The sequence below is a fragment of the Nuphar pumila genome, chromosome 11 (assembly GCF_984573655.1).
Source record: "Nuphar pumila chromosome 11, dmNupPumi1.hap1.1, whole genome shotgun sequence".
In the NCBI taxonomy this organism is placed as follows: Eukaryota; Viridiplantae; Streptophyta; class Magnoliopsida; order Nymphaeales; family Nymphaeaceae; genus Nuphar; species Nuphar pumila.
In genome coordinates, this window is record NC_143259.1 from 118,033,730 (window position 1) to 118,058,441 (window position 24,712).

Below are 24,712 nucleotides of genomic sequence, written 5' to 3' on the forward strand. Positions count from 1 at the left end.
TATACGCCAAGACAAGAATGCAACTGTTGTTTCTTTTATAGATGCTTATTTTTCAAATGTGAATGATGCTTTCAAGAGCACCAGGGGAAAATGGCAACACGGGAGCTGTTAATGAGCTTTTTTATCTTTTTGGTAAAGATTCTGAACTGATATGGTTTGTGGTTGTTAAACTTAGTACATTAATAAGAATGATTAAACAATCAAATATAGTAGTACATTAATGGGTTCACCTAAACACTATTTCAACCAATATGCACATTTCAGAGTAAAAAAATGAAAATGTAGAAGATAGTGTTTTTCTCAAGCTTCATGTCAAATTGCTGATACTTTTATTAATATACAACAAGCTGCCAAAATGTTGGCGATCGTACATGTATGACAACACAAGATATACAGAGACGATCCTGGGAACACCGATTTTAGAAAACCAAATGCCCCAGCAATAAATACACAGATCCAGTTCATCCGTCTTGTTGAATGCAAAGGAAAATACAGGGAAAGGACCAATTCAATGTGGGCTTGATCATCACAATAAACAAATCATGAAATTCAACCTATATAAATTACTTAGTCAGCTTGGCTGCTGTTTTTTTTTTTTTGAATTTTCCTCCCTTGTTATGAGGTGTGCTACATTCAATCAAGAATCCATGCTTAGACCGTATTAACGTTCTTCTTGGCCTGAAAAAGGAAACAAAACTTCAAGCTAAAGCTCCACAATTGGTAAAAGAAAAGGGGAAAATGTCGCTGGGTTCACTGACCTTCTTTAGGTACGACTTGTGAAGCTTAATAGCAGTGCTGCATGCTTTTCTTGCATCCAGATTTCCGGTAAGATCATTCAAAATCTAACTCCCATATAAAGACGGAGAGAGAGAGAGAGAGTAATCAATAAACAAAAGCAAGATAGAGCACTTTTTGAAGTTCAAATTATCAATAACCTCAACAACATACAGAGGATGGCTTCACATGAATATGTACCTTTACAACGTCATCCAGACCTCGTGCTTCCTGCAGAAGCTTTGCACTATTGCCCTTTAGAATACTCGCAACAAGAAAGACTGATATAGGGGTGGGTTCAAGGTTCTTTGCTCCATTTTTCATATTCTCCCGTTCAAACTTTCCAAATTGTTTTCTTGGCTTTTCTTTGGACCCCTCAGCTTTTTCATCGGCCGACCCAGGCTCTTCGTACATAATGAACAAATTAGGATCGTACTCCAAAGCCCACATCATCTACAGCAATGTTGACAGATAAGTCAACGAAGGTTTCCAGAGGAGAAACTGAAACTGAACATAGAACTAAAACATAGAAATTGACTCTTGACATAACACTAGTGCATGTAGAGAAACATAGACACATGTATACAGATGCAACCATGAATCTGTAGAGCCTTGGATATGAAGTATTTAACATATACATCCAAAGATGGAAACATACAACATAAATTACCCAAGCACATGGAGCACACACACAAACATAAACACGCACTAGCGCATGGACATGCATATAAGTATACAAATGCAACCATAAAGAGGCTCTTCATGTAGGCTTGCAGATGATAAATTCAGCATACATGTCCAAACATTCAAGCATACAACATAAATTACCCAACCGGTGTGATATTCACATCCACACACACAGTGCATAAGCATGTACTAATGTCACATAGGTATGGATCCAGGAATGGTGTACAACAGTTACAAAAGGTCTAAGAAATTTTCTAAAAGAATGATATATGAGGATATGACCACACACACACACAAAAAAAAACACACGTAGAAAGTGCACAATTATGATACGATTTATGAAACGCCCTACATAAAGTAGTAGACTGCCACCACCGCAAGGCTCTCCCGCATGGCCAACGCAGTGGTTGTGAGGGTGCTGATATGAAAGCACTGGATCAAACCCCACTGGTGCAAGGGTGTGTCCGTAGCTTTCAAAAGTGGGCCACATAAGGCAGGGTGGTTGTGAGGCCCCACCCGGGGCTTTCCTCGCCTTGGCGAGGGTTGCTCATCATAAAAAAGAAAAATTTACAAAAACATGCCTAATTTTTGAAGGTGTTTCTCTCAAGTACATTAGTATAATTAAAGATATGTATGAAGGAGTAGTAACCAATGTCCGCACTTGTGGAGGGGTGACAACCAATTTTCCGATAACGGTTGGGTTACATCAAGGATCTGCTTTAAGCCCTTTCCTATTTGCGATAGTGATGGATGAGCTTACGAGATCAATTCAAGAAAATGTACCGTGGTGTATGTTGTTTGCTGATGATATTGTTTTGATTGATGAGTCTAGAGCTGGGGTTAATGCTAAGTTAGAATTATGGAGACAGACATTGGAAGCTAGAGGTTTTAAGTTGAGTAAGAGTAAGACTGAATATATGGAATGTCGGTTTAGTAAGCAACGAAGTAGTGATGGGAGTGTAGTGAAGCTTGGTGAGCAAGATATACCGGTGAATGATTATTTCAAATATTTGGGATCCATCATTCAAAAGTATGGAGAAATTGATGGAGATGTAAATCATAGGATAAAGGTTGGGTGGATGAAATGGAAAAGTGCTACTGGAGTGCTGTGCGATCGTAGAATGCCATTGCGGTTGAAGGGAAAGTTTTATAGGACGACTATTAGACCCGCTTTACTATATGGTACGGAATGTTGGGCTGCCAAGAGACATCATATTCAAAAAATGAGTGTAGCTGAGATGCGGATGCTTAGATGGATGTGTGGAAATACAATAAAAGATAAGATTCGGAACGAAGAGATACGTAAGAAGGTAGGTGTTGCACCCATTGAAAATAAGATGCGAGAGAATCGTTTACGGTGGTTTGGACATATTCGGCGAAGGCCTAATGATGCTCCAGTTAGAAGGTTGGAGAAATGGGAAAATATATTAGTTAAAAGAGGTCGGGGTAGGCCTAGGAAGACTTGGATGGAGATGATAGGAAAGGATATGAATGCTTTGAACCTCACCGAGGACATGGCGTTGGATAGAAATGATTGGAGGAAAAGGATTCATGTGGAAGACCCAAAATGAATTTCTTTTTTGGTTCATATCGCTGACCCCAATTGTTTTGGGATGAAGGCGTAGTTGTTGTTGTTGTTGTATGCCTAATTTTTGAACTATTTACAAAAACAACCTAACCTTTGAAAATTTACAAATAGCCGCCTGAGTTGAGAAACTAATTCTCAAAGGAATGCTCCCCTAACTGAGCTGGCTTTACCATGGACTGGCATAATAAGATTACTTAATTGCCCTTCTAATGCATCTTTTAGTCATTTTATCCTAAACTTGAGTCAAAACCACTCTCTCACTCTCAACACCTTCTCATCTTGTGCTCTCAATCAACACCCATCACATGAAAAAGGGAGGAATCACACCCACATGGGGTCGTGGGTGCAGATCAGAGACGAAGGGACTGGGACGGAGCTAGAGTTTTGAAATTGAGTGAATGCCCATGGAGATTAGTCAAGTAACGGATGGAGGAGACAAGAAGGAAAGAGATGGTGATAATGATGGGAGATGGATGATGGGTGATGATAATGATTCTCTCTCTCAATCAGGAAGTCTAAGACGTCTTTCCCCTTACAAAAAGAAAAATGGGTCACTGTTTAAATGGTGTTAATGGCAGCTCTCTCAAACTCATTTGGCTTTGGAGAACAAAATTCTGTCGTTTTTGCTCCATTCACACCTTAGACATGCTGTATGCCACACAAACTTTGGCTGGCGGTGGATTCTTTTTGTTTTTGAGGTGTTGAAAGGTGATGAAGCAAGAAGACCTTTCAAAACCTTCTTGATTGGCTGTTCCTCCTTCATGTTAGTTTAATGTTGGAGAGCTCTTATTATTTTTTACATTCATGTTGGAATAAGGGTTTTCCCCAAGAGTTTTCTTGTAATGATTTTGATTTTATTGCCTAACAATGTAGACCTTGTAGATCATTGCTAGAATGTTGGTCTCTTGTTTGAAAGAGAGGGAGAGTCTAATGATTGAGGGCCTTCAACTAAATGCATAATGAAAACTCAATTTTTTCTTTTTAGTATATTTTCTGTTGCCATAAGTGGCAGCCATGGAACGACAGAAGATTTAAACACCATTATTGAGAAACAGACAGAGGAGAGCCGTAAAGTAATTTTGTCATGCCAAAACTTAGCTGAACCATAGTAAAACCATTTGAGTTGGGGGAGACATGTCTTTGAGGATTAGTTTGTTAACTCAGGCAGGTATTTGTAATTTTTCAACAGTTAGGTGTGCTTTTGTAAATAGGTCAAAAGTCAGGCGTGTTTTTGTAATTTTTTCAAAAAATAAAGTTGTAGACCATCAATTACGAGATAGATGTGTTAAGTATGTTAAGATATAAAGCTTACTAATAACTAATAATCAACAAACATAGACTAATGTTGACATTTTGATCCTGAGAGTTGACAACAGTTTGACTGGGTTATAAGATGGACAAACAGATAAAGTCCAAACTCATTGACCTATACCTAGGAGTACCTAGTACCAATACCCATGTTGACATGGGTATGGAGCTGAGTAGGAGTACCCATGTTATATAGGTGCCATGTACTTGTGTAAAACTGCTCGTTGAAATGGGTTGTACTACCACAATAAACTTAGTGCCATTCACAGTAGTGCAAGGGCTAGATGAGCTGATGATTGTTATATAACCCACATGGCTTCTAGTACTAGCATAAAATAGATGAAGCACACCAAAATCACCGTAATTAAATTCAACAGTCACTAGAAGCCTCAAAAAGTACAATGATTATGTGAAGCAATGCAATGTACCATACAAGGTATCTCACAAACAGATGCAGGTGAGAACATATAGGAACAACATGATTCCAGGATCAGTTTTAGTTCCACTTCCAAAATTCTGCTAAATAATTGCATACCTCCCAAAGAAATAATGAGTCTCCAAATGAAAACTCTCTACGAAATAGCACCATCAGCATGCGGAATGCAAATAGGTAGTCTCCTCCACCAAGTGTCTCTGCAGTCAATGAATCGTCTTCCATCATATGATGCAACTCATTATCAAACTTTAACATGCATTGCATTTTTTATTTTTTGAAATGAAATTATCGAAGTGCCATAATAATGAGCTATTCTATCTTATTCAGTTTTTCCAAAATAAACTTAATTCTCACACACACTTGAAAGATACCTTGAAAGGTGCATGTGAAGCTGTTGTTCTCCTACACAGGACCAAAACAAAATGAAACCACAAAGGTTGCAGATCACAATGATCATGCACAAATACAAGAGATTTTTATTCAGGAAAAAAGTTCATAACTTCATAGAAATTGAGGACCTAATGTTCGATAGATTTATCACTATTAATATATCATATATGACTTCCAAAAGGATTGGAAAAATATTCATGTACAATTATGGAAATGACTTCACTGGTTCAATCATGCAATGCCTTAATTCAAAGCTAACAGTAAGCAATTTGAATAGTTGAAGGTGAACCAACAACAAAAACAAACCCAGAAGGAATGAGAAAGAGTTAATTTACCAAAGTGCTGATGAAGCTTTGGATCAAGAACTTGAGTTATTGATGCTAGACTATGAAGCTGTTGCTCCACCCCCACTGAGCTCTCTGTGCATCTAAAGTTTCGTCGCTTTAAATTTCACACAAAGGAAATATGCAACGTAAGTAACTATCTCATGGAAAAAGTATCACAAAGAGAGAGAGAGAGAGAGAGAGCAATTCAAATAGCACAGGATTAACATTCACCCATTGAATGAACATTATTAAATATCTCAAGCAATATCATAATGTGATAAAGGACCAGCAAGTGGTTGTGGAGTTGTACTTAAACAGTATAGGCATTGTATTCCATGGTTGTATAAAAAATGTTCACATCAGATGGATATTAAAGGATCACTGAGCACCAATGAGAAATTATACAAATTTGAGACTTGATACTAAAACTGCACCAATAAGAAATTATACAAATTTGAGACTTGATACTAAAACTAAATACAAACATGCCATCAATGGAAAAAAAAAAAACAAAGTAATATAGAATACATCATCTATAAGATTATGGAGATCATGTGGCTAATACCATTAAGGACTAAAAACTCACACAAATGCATGTTCAAAACATAGTCACAAAAATCCTTCCAGGATATTTTTGTTATAAATATTTTTCCATGATACTTTTGACCAGGTAATATTGGTGGATATTTTCAAGAATATCTGTTCTTCTAAAAGAATCTTAGCAAATAAAAATAATGCACAACACATCAGTACTATACAGAAATATCGTCAATATCATTGAGAATCGGCCAATTCATATCATATCAGCTTAAAATTGATACGAAACCAACCTGTTTTGGCTTATTTTAAATATTTTGTAAAAAGGCTTAAATTAATTTTTGTAATATTTTAATATCTTAATATTATTTTAATATTTTTTGTGACATGTGCCATTTTCTGGTTAAAAGTTGGCCGATTCAGTTTGATTCAGCTTCGAATTGGAATAGGCCGATTCCCTGAGACAATTCTTACAACATTGCTATACAGATAACCACATATGTATGATATAATATATTACTCCACACATACTAATATAGTATACATAGAATATAGCCATAATTCATAATTCATCATAGACTAATATTGGCATATGGGATACAGGATCCATGCTAAATATGGCACGATGCTAAATGAAACATTTTATTGGATTTTTGGTGTTTTTCAAATTTCTGACCGTACAGATGTGTTCAGCGTGATTGATTTACTAGAAATAAACACTTGGATCATGCATTTTGGATGGAAAAAATGGTATTTGGAACCTCGAAAATTTATGAAATTTGTACGCCGTTGATTTTTGAAACCTTATAAAAACCTATCCATGCATCGGAATCAAAAGCTCCAATAACTGGTTCCTATAAAAACAAGCATACATATCACATCATCTGTACGGTCAGATTTTCGAAAAAACACCAGAAATCCAATAAAATGTTGCATTTAGCACCGATCTTGTATCCTTGGCATATGAAATTTAAATAGCTATGAAGCAATATCATGCTTACTGTTTTTCAGTCCTGTATCAATGAGGAACACTCCAACCATTATAAAAAGCTTTCCCATACCTTTGAGTCCCCATTATCCAAGTGTACCTTCCACATGGAATTCAGAGTGGAATGAGTTTTTACTTTATATTGCAAAATCTGTGGTAAGGTCCTTCTGATTGTATATGATGGCAGAAATACACTCCATGAGTTCTGGTGAAAGTGTTACTTCTAGGGACCTCTCTTATCTACCAACTTATGATGCTGGGGAGAAAAGGTTTAACACCCAAAATTCCCTAAAATTTGCTGGTATATTATAAATCATGATTGTAACATGATTTTTTTCATAAAATCACAACAAATAGAGAATATAATAAATTCAACTTATCACTTTTTTCCCTTTATTTAAGGGTTTCTTAATTTATTACAAAAAGCACAGTAAATTGTAATTATTGGCAATACTTGTGACTATGGTTCGAGGTCCTCAAGGACCATGTGTTGCTTATCAGCAATGCAGCACACAAATGCTTGCAAAATTTCGGTGGACCAATAAACATTTCTGTGCAACAAATATATCTAGAGGATAGGTTGCAGGCAGAAGTTGTATAGAGTACCAGCCTGCACATTAGGCGCTCAAAGCACCAGAATGCATCAGCTTCATCCTCAAGGAGAATAATCATCGGAGAACACAGATCACTCATCCCTGCATGCAATTGCATACAAAATTCTATGAACAGAAATAACAAACAATACACAATTCCAGCTAAACTTTTTAAGAGCAGTAAACTAAATAAAAACATAACATGTGTCAACTAACAAGGGGCAATTATATTTCTTAATTTAACGAGCAACAGGAAAGTACAAACATACCTTGGCAGTAACCGACATCCTTATCTATCCATGCATAAACAGCCAAAATATCCCACAGCTTTGACAAATTTTCTTGCTTCTCATAGAAAACTAATGTTCTATCAGTACGAACAACATCCAAACCTAGCAAAGAGATCAATCATGAGAACTTCACCAAACATCATAAAATATATGATATGAAGTTACGGAAATTATATTTTCATCATACTAAATCCCTCATTAACCAACCAGGCAACCACCATAGAGCCAAAAAATATGGATAGTATATACTATTTACATATTCTATTTCCAATTCCAAGTGCTATTGGGAAGCTCCTAATGACCACAAACTTCCAATAAATGCACTGACAGGAATAAACTATAGGGAATATTATAGACTGGGTTAGAAAAGATTCAACATCTCTTCCTGATCATTTTTCATCTCATACAATAAAAGATTTCATTCCAGACATTCTCAACTGATAGAACAATACATGGCAAAAAGTAGAAAAAGAAGCAAAATATAACACAAAAGAGAAATAACAAGATGCAAAAACAAGCATATTAAATTAGGAATACATCACTAATCATATTGTAAAGGCCATTGTAACAATGAACCAACAGTGTTGAGAAGAGATGTAAAAAACTGCTTAAAATAGAACAGCAATGTCCAATGTGCTGATTGAACCACCAATATATCAGTTGGACTTAAAAGGTCAAAGAAAAGACCTGAATGGTGGAAAAACAAACCATACAGTTACATGAAGAATACTTCCCAGCCATGTTCACCATAGCAGCAATGGATATGATACTCAAAAGCATACCTTTTGGAGTTCTCAGAAATCAAAAGGATCAATTAAAGTTGTACGACTTTTATTTCTTTCTATTGTTTAAGCAACAACAGGAGAGTTTGATAATGATTATAGCAGCTCAATGTAATAGCAAAAGATAAAAAAAAAAGGTTTGTGTTAGTCAAATGCTTTGATTGCAACACAACATTTAAGTTGCAAATTGAAGTACGGAAAATGCCAAACAATATGATGGTTATTAATCACGTGAAAGGGATTAAAGGTCTCTGATAAACAAATGACCTATATCTGTTTGTTGAGATATCCTTACAAGTAAAAATGATATAAGGCATACAATAATGAACAAATGGCAAAATACAGCCTTAAAGGTCAAAGAATTTAAATGCAGAATTATCTATATATGCTGCTACGTGGTGATCATATCATCAGATAAGCAGAATTATTAACTACACAGGCTGCAGAAACATGATACAGACTGGAAAAAGAAAACAAACGTCTACCTATCTGGTGCAGAGTAAGCTTCCACTGAATTTCTTTCTTGTCTAATGGAGCCCTTTCAGTAGACTCTATTTTATCAAACCCAGAAGCATAAGCATTCAAACTCGATTCGTCATGTACTCTACTTTCCTGATCTTCTCCATTGCTATCATTCTCACTTTCATCACCACCACTATCATGCTTGATTGAGGATAAATCTCTGTCTGGGTTAGCTTCCAAAAGTACTATGGGATCCTGAATAGGAACACCATCTTCAGTGATTATTGGTGCGGTTATAATCCTTCCACTACCAATGACGGCATTCAACTTTCGACATTCTTCTTTCCACACAGCGTATTGCTCCCTACAACCAAAGATGAAAAACTCATAAAAGTAAGCAAACTTATGAATTTCCTATAGAAGAAACCACAGTAAATTCACAAAAAAAGGAGCTTGAAAATTGAAAAGGAGAATTGTGGAAATAATCTAAACACAAACTTTTATTCTCATAAAATCTGGCACTAGTATCCAAACTGACTAAGCTTTCTGATGAAGAGAAAAATAAATGGGTATCACAGGAAAGTCATCTATATAGCAGAATAGAAAGAACATAATGAAGTCCCCCAGAAGAACTATATACTTTTACAAGTTTAGAAACATCTATATGGTCTTCTTTTCACAAAAGGCAGATCTAAAAGATATAAATATGAAAGAAACTATAAAATATTCAATAAATCACAGCTAATATAACATGAACTCATAAAATTTATGTTTGTGATAAGAAAAAAAAAAGCAATAAGAAAGAGTCCTTTATCAATCATTTGGCCATTTTACATTAACAAAAAAATACCTATGGAGGATCCCATAATTGAGGATGTTACAAAATGATGAAGCTATTGAAAAGAACTGAGGGAAAAAAGAAGGATAAAAGTATAAGGATGAAATAAACCCAAGAAATGTCAAGGGTAACATAATTTCATAGAGAAATAAAAAGTGTTCTCCTTAGACTGTCATTACAATCATCTCATCTTGTAGGTACTTTGAAAGAGAAAAAGATGATCAAATAACACCCTATTGCAAAAAAATTTAAAAATAAAGTCGAAGTATGATGAGAGATAGAAATAGCACCAGCATATGTACATACTAGTAGTATAAGATAAAGATAAAGAATCTTAAACCACTGGAGAAAACCTTCTAACAAGAACTTACTATGGATCTGATGCTTCAATTAGGACTAAAGCTACCAAGGTAAATCAATGAAACATGACATTCTTGAAGAGAAAAGGAAGTAGCAAGCAACCATCTGTGGCCTACAAGAGTGTCAAAGATAGTAATACAGTTTTATGTTTATATTTTCTGTATTGTGCATATATGGTTTTGTCCTTTACCCATATTGTACAGATTAGTAGTTTTTGTCTATAAGAGTAGCTCTGTCCATGAGAAAATATATGTGTATGGCATTGAGATATTGAATGATCGATGTCACAAAAGTACCATAGGACCCAACCTGTGACACAAGTTCATAAATTTTTTGAAAAATAAGATACAATTGCACACATTTTTAAAACACTTATCAACAAAATTTTCTTTTGATATTTTAATACAAAAAAGATATCTTTTTTATTGTACTATTAAAAACAATACAAATTTTATTAAAAGTAATAAAAATAACATCCATATGTGTCATTGTCTGTGAGGTCGTATCACCAAGGACACCACAGCCAAAAATGGCATGTCCCTGTAACATAGTGAATGATAGACATTCTTTTTTTTCTCTTTTTCTCTCTCACTCGACCCTCATTCACTTCCTCTCCTCCTATCTTTCTTACTCCCATAGGACCAATTCACAATTCATTGTTGCATACACGCACTCCATTTACACCAACAGCACATTACACCATTATCAAAATGTGGTAGTGCATGGCTCAAGGGGACCATCTTAACCATATGTTTTGTAGAATTTCAATACCAAACTGCTCAGTTAGCCAAACAAAATGAAGTCCCAAAACGTGAGTACAGAGGAAATTGTTGACATACCTTATGCAAGCATTTCGATATGAAATTAGTATGTTCCCTATGCAAGCCAAACAAGCCATGAACATGATACACACCTGCAGAAAACTAGTCCTGTAGGATGACTCAAACAAAGGAAAAAATAGCAGGTATGCAAGCTAAGCACCAACAAATCAGGAGGATACCTAGCCGAATGAGATGAATGGCCTATTCTAGTGTAAAGAAATGAAGTCCACAATTGGATCTTCAAATGATGCTCACAACCAATCTCACAAAAGAACCACGAAGGTTCACAAATAGCATGCACTCACAAGACCCACTAGGGTTCATACAGCAAACTCAAAAAGAGTATGCAAAGCAAAAGGGAATAAGAAAATACTTTCATTCAAGTGGGAGAAACCCACACTCAAGAATACAAAATAAGAGGGGAGAATCCCCTATTTATAATACAAGAGAATGAGAGGGAAGAGGGAAGAGGGAGTCGTTGGTCTCCCAACGGCTCTATTGAGAACCGTTGGGAGTCCAACGGCTCACTCTTCTTTGTGCTTTTTGACTTATGCTTTTTGACTTTGGTCAAAAAGCACAAAGGCTAAAAATGTCTAAAAAGAAACTAAAAAAAAAGATAACTATCCTAACCCTAACTAGACTATGTAACTAAACTAAAAAAAGATTACATATGAGGGATGTATTACATATGAGATAAGCTATGAGATTACAAATGATAGTTTTCTTTTAACACTCCCCCTCAAACTTACGGTTGAATAACCAAAAGTTTGTCCAAGAGAAAGTGAAATTGAGAAGCAGCGAGAGGTTTGATAAAGAAATCTGTCAGTCTATGTCACAGGGATTCGGCTAGCAGGGTGCCGCACCCACGTCGACGCGACTCGACGCGGGTTCGGGTGCAGTCAACCCGACCCTGGGTGCGTTGACCGCACCCAGGGTCATTTTGGTCCATTCTTGGCGGAAGCGGGTGGCAAGCTGGGCACACCGAGGACGATGTCGATGCAGAGGTTCCCGAGCGTCGCGATGTCGACGTTCTTCGCCTAGATATCGCTGGCTTCGCGAGCTCCCGTCGATTGCTGGCGGTCGGAGTCGATCCTCTTCGGGGTGGCGGAGCCGAGATCTTCGCAGTTCCTGATCGCGGGAAGCCCATGCTTGATGCATGGGAAACCGGGGGATTTCGCGAAATCGGTCCTGAAAAAACCGGGAAAAACGCGAAATCGGGAAGATGGGTAGAAACAGAGATGATTGTCGACCGGAATGGGGCTCTCCGCGATCGGAAATCTTAGGGTTTGGGGATGCATCGATGAGAGAGAGAGAGAGAGGAAAAATTGCGGGAAGACGGGAGCGAATATTTCGTTCTTTATTTATTCCAGTTTTATTTTTTTTTCAGTAAATTTATCGGGTTTTTTCTAAAGTAAATTCAATAAACCCAAAACTTATCTAACATTTACAAAAGCAGCTTAAACTTTAATTATTTGCATTTAACTGTGATTGAGTAGATCGTTGATTTGCCAAATCGATGTTATGAGATCATCACCCGTTCGTTCTCTTCATCTAGGGCTGTCAACGGGTCTAGTACACGACCCATTAGGGTATATCTGACCCCCCCCAAATAACAAATCACAGGCTCGAGTTCATGTTCGGGTTTTATCGGGTTACAAAAGTGGAATTCCAGATTCAGACCTGCATAATTTCAGATTTTTTATTATAAATAATGCATTTTATACTTGGATCGGGTCAGGTACATGACAAAAATCATGACCCAAATCCCGCCTACATATTACTCCCCTTAACAGCCCTAATCACCACCATTTATTGTGCAAAGGACCCAAGCTGATAGCCCACATAACGTCACTATTATCAGCAACCAATGTTCATAAACAACCCAGCTTGGGGTGTTCAAACTCGGCTTATAACTCCAGCAATCCGATCAAGATTGAGCTCATGACAAGCATGAGTTGAATGAACCACACTCAGCTGGCTCAATTGCAAACTGCTTTTTTTTTTTCAAAATTGGATGCAATAGGATAACCCCCGGACCCCCTTATATGTATATATATTTACATTTTTGCCCCTGCCGCACCCCCGCACCTGGGTTTTTTGAAAGTGCCGAATCCCCGCACCCGCACCCGCACCCATGTGACATAACTGTTAGTTGATATTCTGAAGAGACATATAAAAGATCAATGGTGTCGCATAAGAATTTCTCTCGTACGTAGTGACAATCCATCTCGATATGCTTAGTTCATTCATGGAATGTTCGGTTGCTGGCAATGTAAATAAAACTTTTGTTGTCGCAGCACAACCGTGATGCTCTTGTACACATAACTCCCATGTCTTGAAGCAATCACCTTAGCCAAACTATTTTCATGGTGGTTGTAGCCATGCTCTGTACTCGGCTTCTGTTGATGAAAGAAAAACATTTTGTTGCTTCTTGCACCTCCATAAAATCAAAGATTTACCTAGAAACACAAAAAAACCAGTAGTTGAGTATCGATCATTAGGATCACCTGCCCAATTTGCATCAGTATAAGCAGTTAATTCTAACGAGGAAGAAGTAAATAAAAAAAGTCCTCTAAAGATGAAAGTTTTAATGTATCTAATAATGTGTAAAATAGCTCCCATATGAACAGTAGTAGGCGCATGCTGGAATTGACTTGCGGTGTGGACAACATGCGCAATGTCGGGTCTGGTAATAGAGAGATAAAACAACGCCCCGACAAGTTGTCTGTAAGGTGTAGGATTTTTCAGTAGCTCTTCCTCATCAATCTTCATTTTGATGTTCACCACTTCAGGAGTGTTAACCTGTTTTTCATCAGAAGTACCAGACTTGTCAATAATATCTAGGGCAAATTTAGACAGAGTTAACAAATAACCTCTAGAGGAATAAACAACTTCTATACCAAGGAAAAAATTTAAGAATCCCAAATCACTCATTTTGAAATGTGTTTTGAGAAATTTTTTGATATTGTTAACTCCCTGTTTATCACTTCCTGTGATGATCATGTCGTCCACATAGAAGAGAAAAATAATAATACATGCATCAGAATTCTTAACAAACAAAGTTATGTCAGTAAGACAAGATTGAAAACCAAAATCAAGCATAACTTGACTGAATTTATTATACCACGCCTTTGGGGCTTGCTTAAGGCCATATAAAGCTTTATGTAAACGAAGAGCTTTCCCTTGAGGGGTCTTAATACCATGAGGTGGTTTCATATATACTTCCTCAGCTAGGCTTCCATTGAGAAAAACATTCTTGACATCTATCTGGTATATATGACATTTCTTTACAGAGGCAAGAGCAATTAAGATTCTAACTGTGGTCATTCTGGCGACTGGTGCGAAGGTTTCTTCATAGTCTATTCCATATTCTTGAGAATAGCCTTTGGCAACTAGTCGGGCTTTAAACCTCTCAAGAGTACCATCACTCTTGGTCTTAACTTTGTATACCCATCGACATCCTATGAGCTTTTTACCTGGCGAAATATCTTGAATAAACCACGTATTTGCCTTTTCTAATGCATTTAACTCTGTTGTCATAGCTTCGACCCATTCAGGGTGTTCTTTTGTTGTATCATAATTAGAAGGTTCTGTGTAGGAGTGTATTAAAACGATGTAAGCTTGATGTTTCGGTGAGAAAGACTCATAGGATACAAATTTTCTGGGAACCTTTGACACCCTAGATGATCTCCTGGTTACTATTTGATCTTGTGCTTTAGTATATTTTTCTAGAGCACAAGGTTGTTCAGAGTTACCCCGTCTGGAGTATTGAATACAACCTTGATTATCATGAGATGATTCAGTACTTACTATGTCATTTTGATCTTCGAGATCAATATCGCTTTCACTGATCTTTGGAGCTAAGTGCAATAGGAAAGAGTACTTATCTATTTCTCTAGAGTTCTTGACTTCAAAAAAACTTTCTTTTTCAAGAAAAGATACATTCTTTGACACATAACCTTTTAGTTTTGAGATCAAAACATCTATAACCTTTTTTATGGTTTGCGTAGCCAAGAAACACACGAAATAGCACAAGGAGAGAGTTTGTCATTTTTGTTAAAAAAAACAAAGCATTTACACCCAAATAACCTTAATCTCGAATAATCTGGGATTTGTTTGAAAAGTTTTTCAATAGGAGATATATTGTTTAGTGAAGATGATGGCATTCTATTAATGAGATAAACTGCAGTTAGAGTAGCTTTGGCCCAAAAAAAATTTGGTACTTTGTGAGTAATGAGTAAAGTTCTTGTTGTTTCAATAATATGTCTATGTTTTCTTTCTGCTAAACTATTTTGTTGTGGAGTATACGAACATGACCTTTGATGTGTAATTTCATGTAAATTCAAATAGTCTTTAAATTCTTTTGATAAGTACTCTCCCACCGAATCAGTGCGAAAAATGAAAATATCATTTTTAAACTAATTTTTAACTAAGTTGTAAAATATTTGAAAGTGTAAGAAAACCTCAGACTTATATTTGAGAAAATAAATCCAAGTATGCCTTGTAAAGTCATCTACGAAGATGACATAATATGTAAAACCTCCTTCGGATATGACAGGTGCAGGGCCTTATACATCTAAATGAACTAACTCAAGTGGTCGAGAAGAGATAAAATTTCTTTCTTGAGAGGGTAATTTCTTCATTTTTCCAATGCATTCTTCACATTTAAAGGGCTCAAAATTACAAAAAATGCTCCATCTTTGGAAAAAAATGAATCTTGGATATACTAGGATGGCCAAGTCTCTTGTGCCATAGATCCAAGTTCATTTTTTGAACATTACAACATAAATCATTCTTGGGAATTTCCAAAAAATATATGTAATAAAGGCCTCATTCTTTATGGCATTCCCCAATCAATTTCCCTGACTGGTGATCCTGCACTCGACAACCACGAGAGGAGAAGGAAACATTATATCCATGGTCAAATAATTGAGAAACAGATAAGAGATTGAGGTTTAACTTAGGGATATATCTAATTTTTGGAATGTAAAAACCTTTTGGGTCTTTGAAATTATTTTCAAAATTTCCTATTCCTTTGATTTCAAGTGATGTCCCATCAGCGATAAAAACATTTGATACATTTGAGTTATGGCATTCCGATAATATGTTTATATTTGGTGTCATGTGAAAGGAGGCACCTGAATCAAGAAGCCAAGGAGATTTACCTGGATCAGAAGTGCTAACGAAAGAGACTGTGGCTCCAGCTGATGAAGATGTTTCCTTGAGTAGTGGTTGAAGTGCCTCCACCAATTGAGCTAAAGACATACTTCCAATAGAAGATTCATTTGATTCTTGTGGAGGTCCGACAGAGGCAACCTTTTTATCATAAGGTCTCTTCAATTTTGGACAATGAGTTTTGACATGTTCTGGTTCACGACAATAATAACAAATAATTTTTCTTTTTTCAGATTCATTTCCTTGCCTTTCATCATTTGTTATTTCGTAGTTTGGGGGTTTGTATGTTCGAACATTATTTCCTGGTCTGGATACAACAAGAATCGAGTCATCATCACACTTGGTGATTCTACTCTTGAGCCTATTTTCTTCCATACTTAGCTCTTTCTATGGTGTCTTCTATCGAAGGCACCTTCCCTCGATAAAGAATAATGAACTTAATAGATTCGAACTCCGATCTTAGTCCTTTAATAAATTGAAAAAAGTGCTCTGCATTTATTTGGTTTTGGCAGAGTTCTATATCTTGTGGGCAATGCCACTTCAGTTCAAAAAGTGTCAACTCTTCCCATAACTCCGATAAGCCATTATAGTATTCTCTAATATTCTTGCCTCCTTGAACCATATTTCTAACTTTGATTTGTAAGTTGCACATGTGCAATATCTTTAAGAGAATAAATTCTCTTAAGATAATCCCAAGCATCATTGTCATGCTCAAATTTTGCAAGGCTTGAGCATTTCTTGATGTCCACGCTAGATATGAGCCAAGACATAATCTTGCGATGTCCCATTCTCCATTCTTTGAAAAAGGTGAAAAGGATCCGACCCGATCCATGTCGATCCATGGATTGTGTAATATTCATACTTATGTATTATAACCCACTTAGACTGTCGGGTCTGGATACACCAGACCCGGATCCATATCTCTGTGTTGCAACATTATAAAAACACCTTTTAGTTCACGATTCTAAGGATGAGAAATAAAAATCGTAACAGCCAAAAAGGCCTTGGGTTTCTTCCTCGTCTCTCTCTCTCTCTCTCTCTCTCTCTCTCTCTCTCTTTTCTCTATACAGGTGAAAAACTTTCATGGTATCAGAGCAGGTTCGTCTAAGGCTGAAAAGGATTCCGGCAAGAGCGAAGTTCGGAAAATCAATGTTTTTTTTTCCTTTCTCCCTTTTCTTCTGTTCCTCTCCATTTCCTCCCCTCTTTGCTCACTCGTCCCCTCTTTCTGAAATCTCCTGTGTACCCACACCTCACGTGGGTTTCTTTTCTTTGTGAAACCGTAATCCACGTGACCTCTATTCACGTGGGTTTCATATTTGGTGAATCTGTGATTCACGTGCACCCTGTTTACGTGAACACAGACTGTGGGTGACTGTTTCACGTGAAACACTGAATCTCTCCTTAATTTTTTCTTGATCTTCCTTACCTAATCTCCTCTAAGTCTGTCTTTGCATATTCGATTTTTTTTTTATGATTCTTTACTGCTATGTTGTGAAACTTATTCCTTTATTATCTATTTCTATTCTTATAAAAAAAAGGAGTTCTTTTAACGTGTGAAGGCATTCTTCATCACATCAATCTCAGTTTCTGGACTGCATAAAAAAGGTTCAGAAACTGAGTTCCCTGAATCTGACAACCTACGATTAAAAAAAAAAGGAAAGCGGGCTGAACTTTTTGTGAACACTCTGGTTGACATTCTTGTTGTTTTTCATTCTCAAATGGACCCTTATCTCTCTCAATCAAATCTTTCTTCAAGCTTCCTCAACCAACTCGTTTCTGAAAAATTGAATACCTCAAATTTCTTGATTTGGAAGAGACAAATTATTCCTTTTATAAGGAGTCAAGGTCTCTTAGGTCACCTGGATGAAACCACCCTTGTTCCACCAGAATTTGTCCCGAGAGAAGAGAAAGATGATCAAGGGGCGAGTTCGATCGTGTATGTCAAAAATATAGAATTTCTCAATTGGGAAAGGAAAGATCAATCAATTGTCGCATACATCACCTCAACCCTGTCTCAAGAAGTTCTAGTTGCCATTCTCGACAATTGTATAGCGCTACAACTCTGGGAGCGACTGGTTCAAACGTATTCGCAGGTTTCTCAAGCAAGGATGGTTTTCCTGAAAAGGGAATTTCAGTTGTTAAAAAAAGAATCCATGACCATCAAGGAATATTTGAACAAGATGAAGACCATCACAAATCAACTTGCAGTTATAGGATGTGCCGTAAGCGACAATGACATGGTGCAACAAACTCTGAGTGGATTGGGATCTGACTACAATATGATAGTCAATTCACTATTGTGCCTTCCTGCTCTTTCTTCCTTCGATGCGTTACGGGCGAAATTGATTCAGTATGAAATGACTCTGAAGGGATTCTCTGAAGAAACTCACATCCACACAAATTCTCAAGAAGTTTTTGCCACAAGAGTGACTTATGGTAGAGGACGAGGACGAGGAGGACAAGGGCGAAGTGGATACGGAGGGCGTGGTCTGCTCCCCACTCCAAATATGTCTGCTCATGCGCAGGGATCAAGATCCATCCCCACTTGCTTCTTTTGTAACAAAAATAGGCATATCATGGCGAATTGTTGGCACAATCCAGAGAATAAAGGAAAGGGCCCACAGACAAAAACGAAAAGAAAGTTCACAAATACCAGAGATAGTGGAGAGATGAAAGATCTACTAATATCTGCCTTGTCAGAGTTGAAATTGAAGCAGAGTGATGAAGGCACTTGGTTTGTTGACTCAGGAGCAGCGACTCATGTGACAGGTGATGCAGGTAAGATTACTAATCCTATTCCTTATTTTGGAAAAAGTAAGATTGTTACTGGAGATTGATCCCACCATCCTGTTTCTCATGTTGAAAAAACTGTCATTCTCATGTCACATTCCACTCTTACTCTTTCTGACGTTCTTCATGCTCCTGACATTAAGAAAAACATTATCTCAGTCTCCAAGCTTATTGATGATAATAATGCTTCAGTTGAATTTACTCCCTTCTCTGTGCAGGTCAAGGACCTACGCATGAGGGAAACATTCGCTGAAGGAAAAAGACGAGGCAATATGTTGTTAAAATGTATCTCTTATATATATATAATATTGCATCAATACCTGATAGGGGTATTTTTGTAAATTCACATAGTTGTTTCAGAAAACAACTATTTTCAATTTTTTGTTAAAATGTATTTTTCTTTTCTTATTTTTTCATTTATTTTTTTGTATTTTTTAAAGGCCAAAAGGGGCTTCAACCATAGAGTCGTTGGAGCCCCCAACGGTCACAAATGTGACCGTTGGGGGCTCCCAACGACTCCATGGGAGCCCCCTTTTGGGCTCTCCTTTTGAGGCATTTTGCCTCTCTTTCTCTCCTCTCCCTTTTGTATAAATAGGGGTGATCCCCTTGTATTTTTATCATTCTTGAGAGCTCTCTCTTTTTTCAATAAGAGGCTTTTTATATCGAAACCTAAGCTTATGCTCACAAAGGACGAAGAAGGTCAAGAAAAGGCTCTTGAAGGAGATGCTCGCCTCAAGGCCATTGAAAATCATCAAAAGGAAGTGGAAGATTGGGAAAGCAATCACGCAAAAATCCTTGTGTGGTTTATGAACAATGTTGAGCTTAAGGTATGTGCTAATATAGCTAAATTTCGTAGAGCCAATGAGACTTGGTCCTTTATGAAGGGTATGTATACCCAAAAGGATCTTGCAAGAGCATATTTCTTGCAAGAAAAGATTAGAACCACCAAACAAGGTGATTCTAGCATTCAAGACTATTATAGTGCCCTAAACCCACTATGGGATGAATTGGCTCTCTTGGAGCCAAAATAGGTTTCTATGGAAGATATTGATTTAAGACAAAAACAAATGTAACAAGAACGATTGTTTCAATTCCTTTTTGGGCTATGTCCCGAATTTGAGCAAGTGAGATCCTCACTTCTCCATAGATCTATTTTTCCTCCTATTGAGGATGCTATTGCCAAAATCACTCAAGAGGAGACAAGACTTGGCATGAGTAAACATGTTGATGAAGTACTTGCCGTATCAAAACCGGGTAACAATGTTAGAACCTATAAACCTCCTCATTTTGGAAAACAAGGAAACTACAATGGAGGAAGAAAAATGATTGTTTGTCATCATTGCTATGAGCCGGGTCACATTAAACCCGCTTATCCAAAGCTTAATGGAACTTTCAAGCCTAAGGTGGCCTCTCTTGAAGAAACTATCACCAAAGAAGACGAAGGCAAGAACAATGACATCAAAGAAACTCTTGGACAAATATCTATGGCTCTCCAACAAATTCTAAAAGTTTCTTCCTCCACATCGGGTGCGGCTATTGCTTCGTCATCTTCACCCGGTACGTATTCTTAGATCCTTGACTCCGGAGCCTCTTTTCATATGACCCCCATGAAAATGCACTTATTGATGTTTGCACCAATTCAAAGGACTCTTGTGTCTCTACGGCCGATGGAACTTTTTTAAAAATTTCAAGTATTGGCTCTTTTAAAGATTCTCAAAATTTTTGTGTTCCAAAAGTAAGAGTTGTTCCCAAACTAAATTTAAATATTTTTTCGGTCTCTCAAATTGCCGACCATGGATGTGAAATATCTTTCTCATCTAATGGTTGCTTTGTGCAGGATCTCCGGTCCGGGAAGCGGATTGGGCAAGGCCATAGAAAGGGAGACCTCTATTATATGGACCATCTCGATCTCCCTACAAATTATTTTTGTTCTTATGTCCAAGAAAAAAAAACATAGAAACTTGGCATAAAAGACTTGGTCATCCAAGTTATTCCAAAATGTATCTCTTTCCTTTTGGAAACAAATTTTGTAAGGAAAAAGAAATTAATTGCAAATATTGCATTTTTGGAAAAATGAAGTCTATTCCATTTCCAACTAGAACTTTTCTCTCATCAAGACCTTTTGAATTCGTGCATTCGGATGTTTGGGGGCCTTCTCCGGTTATGTCTAAAGGGGGTTATTCATATTATGTTACTTTTATTGATGACTTTACTCGGTATGTTTGGATTTATTTTCTTAGTCATAAATCAGAAGTATTTACTTCCTTTAAAGATTTTCATAAAAAAATTCAAAATCAATTCCAAAATAACATATCTATTTTAAGATCTGATTCTGGTGGTGAATACTTATCCCACGAATTTCAAAACTATTTAACCCAAAATGGAATTTGCCATCAAAAGTCATGTCCTAGGACTCCTCAACAAAATGGCCTAGCGGAAAGGAAACATAGGCATATTATAGAAACCGCTAGAACATTACTTGTCTCTAGGAATATTCCAAAGAAGTTTTGGGTTGAAGCCGTTCTAACCTCAACTTATCTAATCAATAGAATGCCTTCTTCCAAATTAAAAAATGCTTCTCCCTATGAAAAGCTCTTCAAATTTTCACCTGATTTCAATCGTCTTCGTATTTTTTGTTGCAAATGTTTTGTCTTATTACATAAAAGGGATAAGTTGTCTCCAAAAGCAATTAAATGTGTTTTTCTAGGATATGGTGAAAATAAAAAAGGGTATAGATGTTATGATTTTAAAAATGATAAACTATATGTTTCAAAAGATGTAACATTTCTAGAAAAAGAGAACGGTTTTGATAAAATAGAAGAAACAAATGAAATTGATTATATATTCTTATATGACCTTATTTATGACATACAAGAAGATTTTCTTGAAAACATAGAAGATACACGTGAAGTGTCCCATCTTGATATAACATCCTCAAATGATAGTGATTCAAATATAAATGATAGTGATACAAATATAAATGTTTACTCAAGAAGAAATCAAGAAAATCCTATTAGTGCCCTTGAAAAATACTCTCAAATTTCTGAATCTACTGAGGAACCACAAGTTAGACATTCTTCTAGAATATCAATACCCCCAAATAGGTTTGTATCCTATGATTCCTTAACCCCCAACTATCGGGCGTGTTTAATAACCTTACATTCTTATTTTGAACCCGCTCACTATAATCAAGCTAAATCTATACCACATTGGGTTGAAGCAATGCAAGTTGAACTAAATGCATTAAAAAAGGCTAATACTTGGGAAATAGTTAATCTGCCCTCACACAAAAAACCTATTGGGTGTCGTTGGGTCTTCAAAGTTAAAACTAAAAGCGATGGCTCTTTGGAACGATATAAAGCTAGATTAGTCGCTAAGGGATACTCCCAAGAATATGGCGTTGATTATGAAGAAACATTCGCTCCCGTAGCCCGAATGACCAGTGTCAGAACCTTAATAGTTGTCGCATCAACCAAAAATGACTTGTTTATCAACTTGATGTAAAAAATGCATTTTTAAATGGCAGTTTAAGTGAAGAAGTTTACATGGATCCGCCACCCAGAATTAATGTTAAGCAAGTCGGCTTTTGAAGGCATTATATGGCCTCAAACAAGCTCCTAAGGCTTGGTATGATCATTTCAGTGATATCATGGTAAAGTTAGGATTTCACTCTTGTTATACTGCCACTGCTCTTTTTGTTAAAAATGCAGGTACTAGTATCATAATATTGTTGCTTTATGTTGATGATATGATTATCACTGGGAATGATCAAAATAGTATTATTGATGTTAAAAATATGTTAAAAAATAATTTTGATATGTCTGATTTAGGTTTTCTTAGATATTTTCTTGGAATTGAAGTTGCATATTCTTCTCGAGGATATATTTTGTCACAGATGAAGCTTGCTGCAGATATCTGTTCTAAGTTTGGGATTTCTGATGACAAGAAAGTAGAGATTCCCGAGGCTATTAATGTCAAATTACGGTTGGAGGATGGGGTTCTTCTGGAAGATCCCACACCTTACAGACAACTCATTGGGTCTCTTACCTATTTAACCATCACCAGACCAGATATCACCCATGCGGTTCACTCAGTTAGCCAATTTCAGCATGCTCCTACAACTGTGCATATGAGTGTTGTTCTCTGAATCATCCGCTACATTCGGAATACCATCAATAAAGGGCTATTTCTATCCTCCTCTTCTTCCTTAATTCTTCTTGCTTATACTGATGCAGATTGGGGAGATAATCCCAATGATCGAGTCTCAACTACTGGTTTTTGTGTTTTTTTAGGGGACTCTTTGATTGCTTAGCGATGCAAGAAGCAGCAAAAAGTTTCACTGTCATCCACGGAAGCTGAGTATCGGGCTATGGAAACCACGACAATGAAACTTGTATGGCTTCGCAGTCTGCTTAAAGACATGGGGGTTGATATTACCGAAGCCTCAAAATTATGTTGCGACAACAAGAGTGTCATCTATATTGCGAGCAATCATACATTCCATAAGCGTACAAAACATATCGAAATGGATTGCCACTATGTTTGTGACGAATTCTTACGAGGAACAATTACCCTACCGCATGTCACTTCAGAATATCAGTTGGCGGACTTCTTTACTAAAGCTCTTCCGGCTCCTCGCTTCATGTTCCTTCTTGGCAAACTTTTCGTCATTTCCCCGTAAAGTTTGAGAGGGAGTGTTAAAATCTATGTCACATGGGTGCGGGTGCGGGTGCGGGTGCGACACGGGTGCGGCACAATTTTAAAAATTTTGGACACGGGGACTCGGCTATATATATAAATATTTTTTTTTTAAATATATATATATATATAATAATATATCCTGTGTGTGCATATATCTATATAAATTTTGGACACTCGGCTCGTGACTCTTCCGAGTTGTCTCAGATCCTGAATTAACTGAGTTAAAATAGTAGTATAACTGGGTTAGAACCAAACTTGGCTGAGTTTATCATTGACTCGGCTGAGTCTTAGCTACCATGGGAATAAAACATCATCAAGGTATTAATTAAAAGCATTAACTAAAAGCATGTTCTGGTAAATGCATTAAACATCTTTTGCTAAAATTATAACATTAATTAAAAGCATTAAAAGCTTTTAATTTTTCAAAGCTAGATTTGAAAAAGAGAGAGAATTAAATGATCTCGGTGGATGAAAAATGTTGGTACTGGTGGATGAGAATTTATTAGCCTTTATAAGAGATAGAACTCGGTGGATGAAAAGTGTTGGTACTCGTGGATGAGAATTTATTAGCTTTTAAGATTGAGAGAGAGAATTAGATGATAATATTTAAGAATAATTTTTTATGGGGCTTATGAGAGAGAGAATTAAATGATAATTAGCTTTTTTCATGCTATATATATTTTAAAAACTATATAAAAAGATCATTTTTTTTGTTTTTTGCTATAAAAATGGACAATTTTGGACTCGATCAAAGTTGACCGAGTCCAAAAGTGGACGGACTCGGCCTCGACTCGTTGACCGAGTCCGACTCGGCGTTGACCGAGTCCGACTCGGCGTTGACCGAGTCCAGGCCGAGTCCGAAGCCG

General features: G+C 36.7%; 1 protein-coding gene across 2 annotated transcripts in view; it reads right to left on the reverse strand.

The window, feature by feature from the left end:
- Positions 1-257: 257 nt before the first annotated feature.
- LOC149823101 (rab GTPase-activating protein 22-like) overlaps positions 258-24,712 on the reverse strand; it is a 56,434-nt gene continuing 31,979 nt past the window's right edge. The window contains exons 4-11 of one of the 2 annotated variants that reach the window (XM_089981419.1): positions 9,185-9,525; positions 7,897-8,019; positions 7,641-7,729; positions 5,519-5,624; positions 4,893-4,990; positions 976-1,227; positions 759-842; positions 258-678 (exon numbers count right to left, since the gene is read on the reverse strand). In XM_089981419.1, the coding sequence (XP_089837545.1) occupies positions 652-678; positions 759-842; positions 976-1,227; positions 4,893-4,990; positions 5,519-5,624; positions 7,641-7,729; positions 7,897-8,019; positions 9,185-9,525 (1,120 nt within the window). In that variant the 3' untranslated portion in view covers positions 258-651. The remainder of the gene's footprint in view (positions 679-758; positions 843-975; positions 1,228-4,892; positions 4,991-5,518; positions 5,625-7,640; positions 7,730-7,896; positions 8,020-9,184; positions 9,526-24,712) is intronic. The other variant, XM_089981418.1, reaches the window with a different exon arrangement.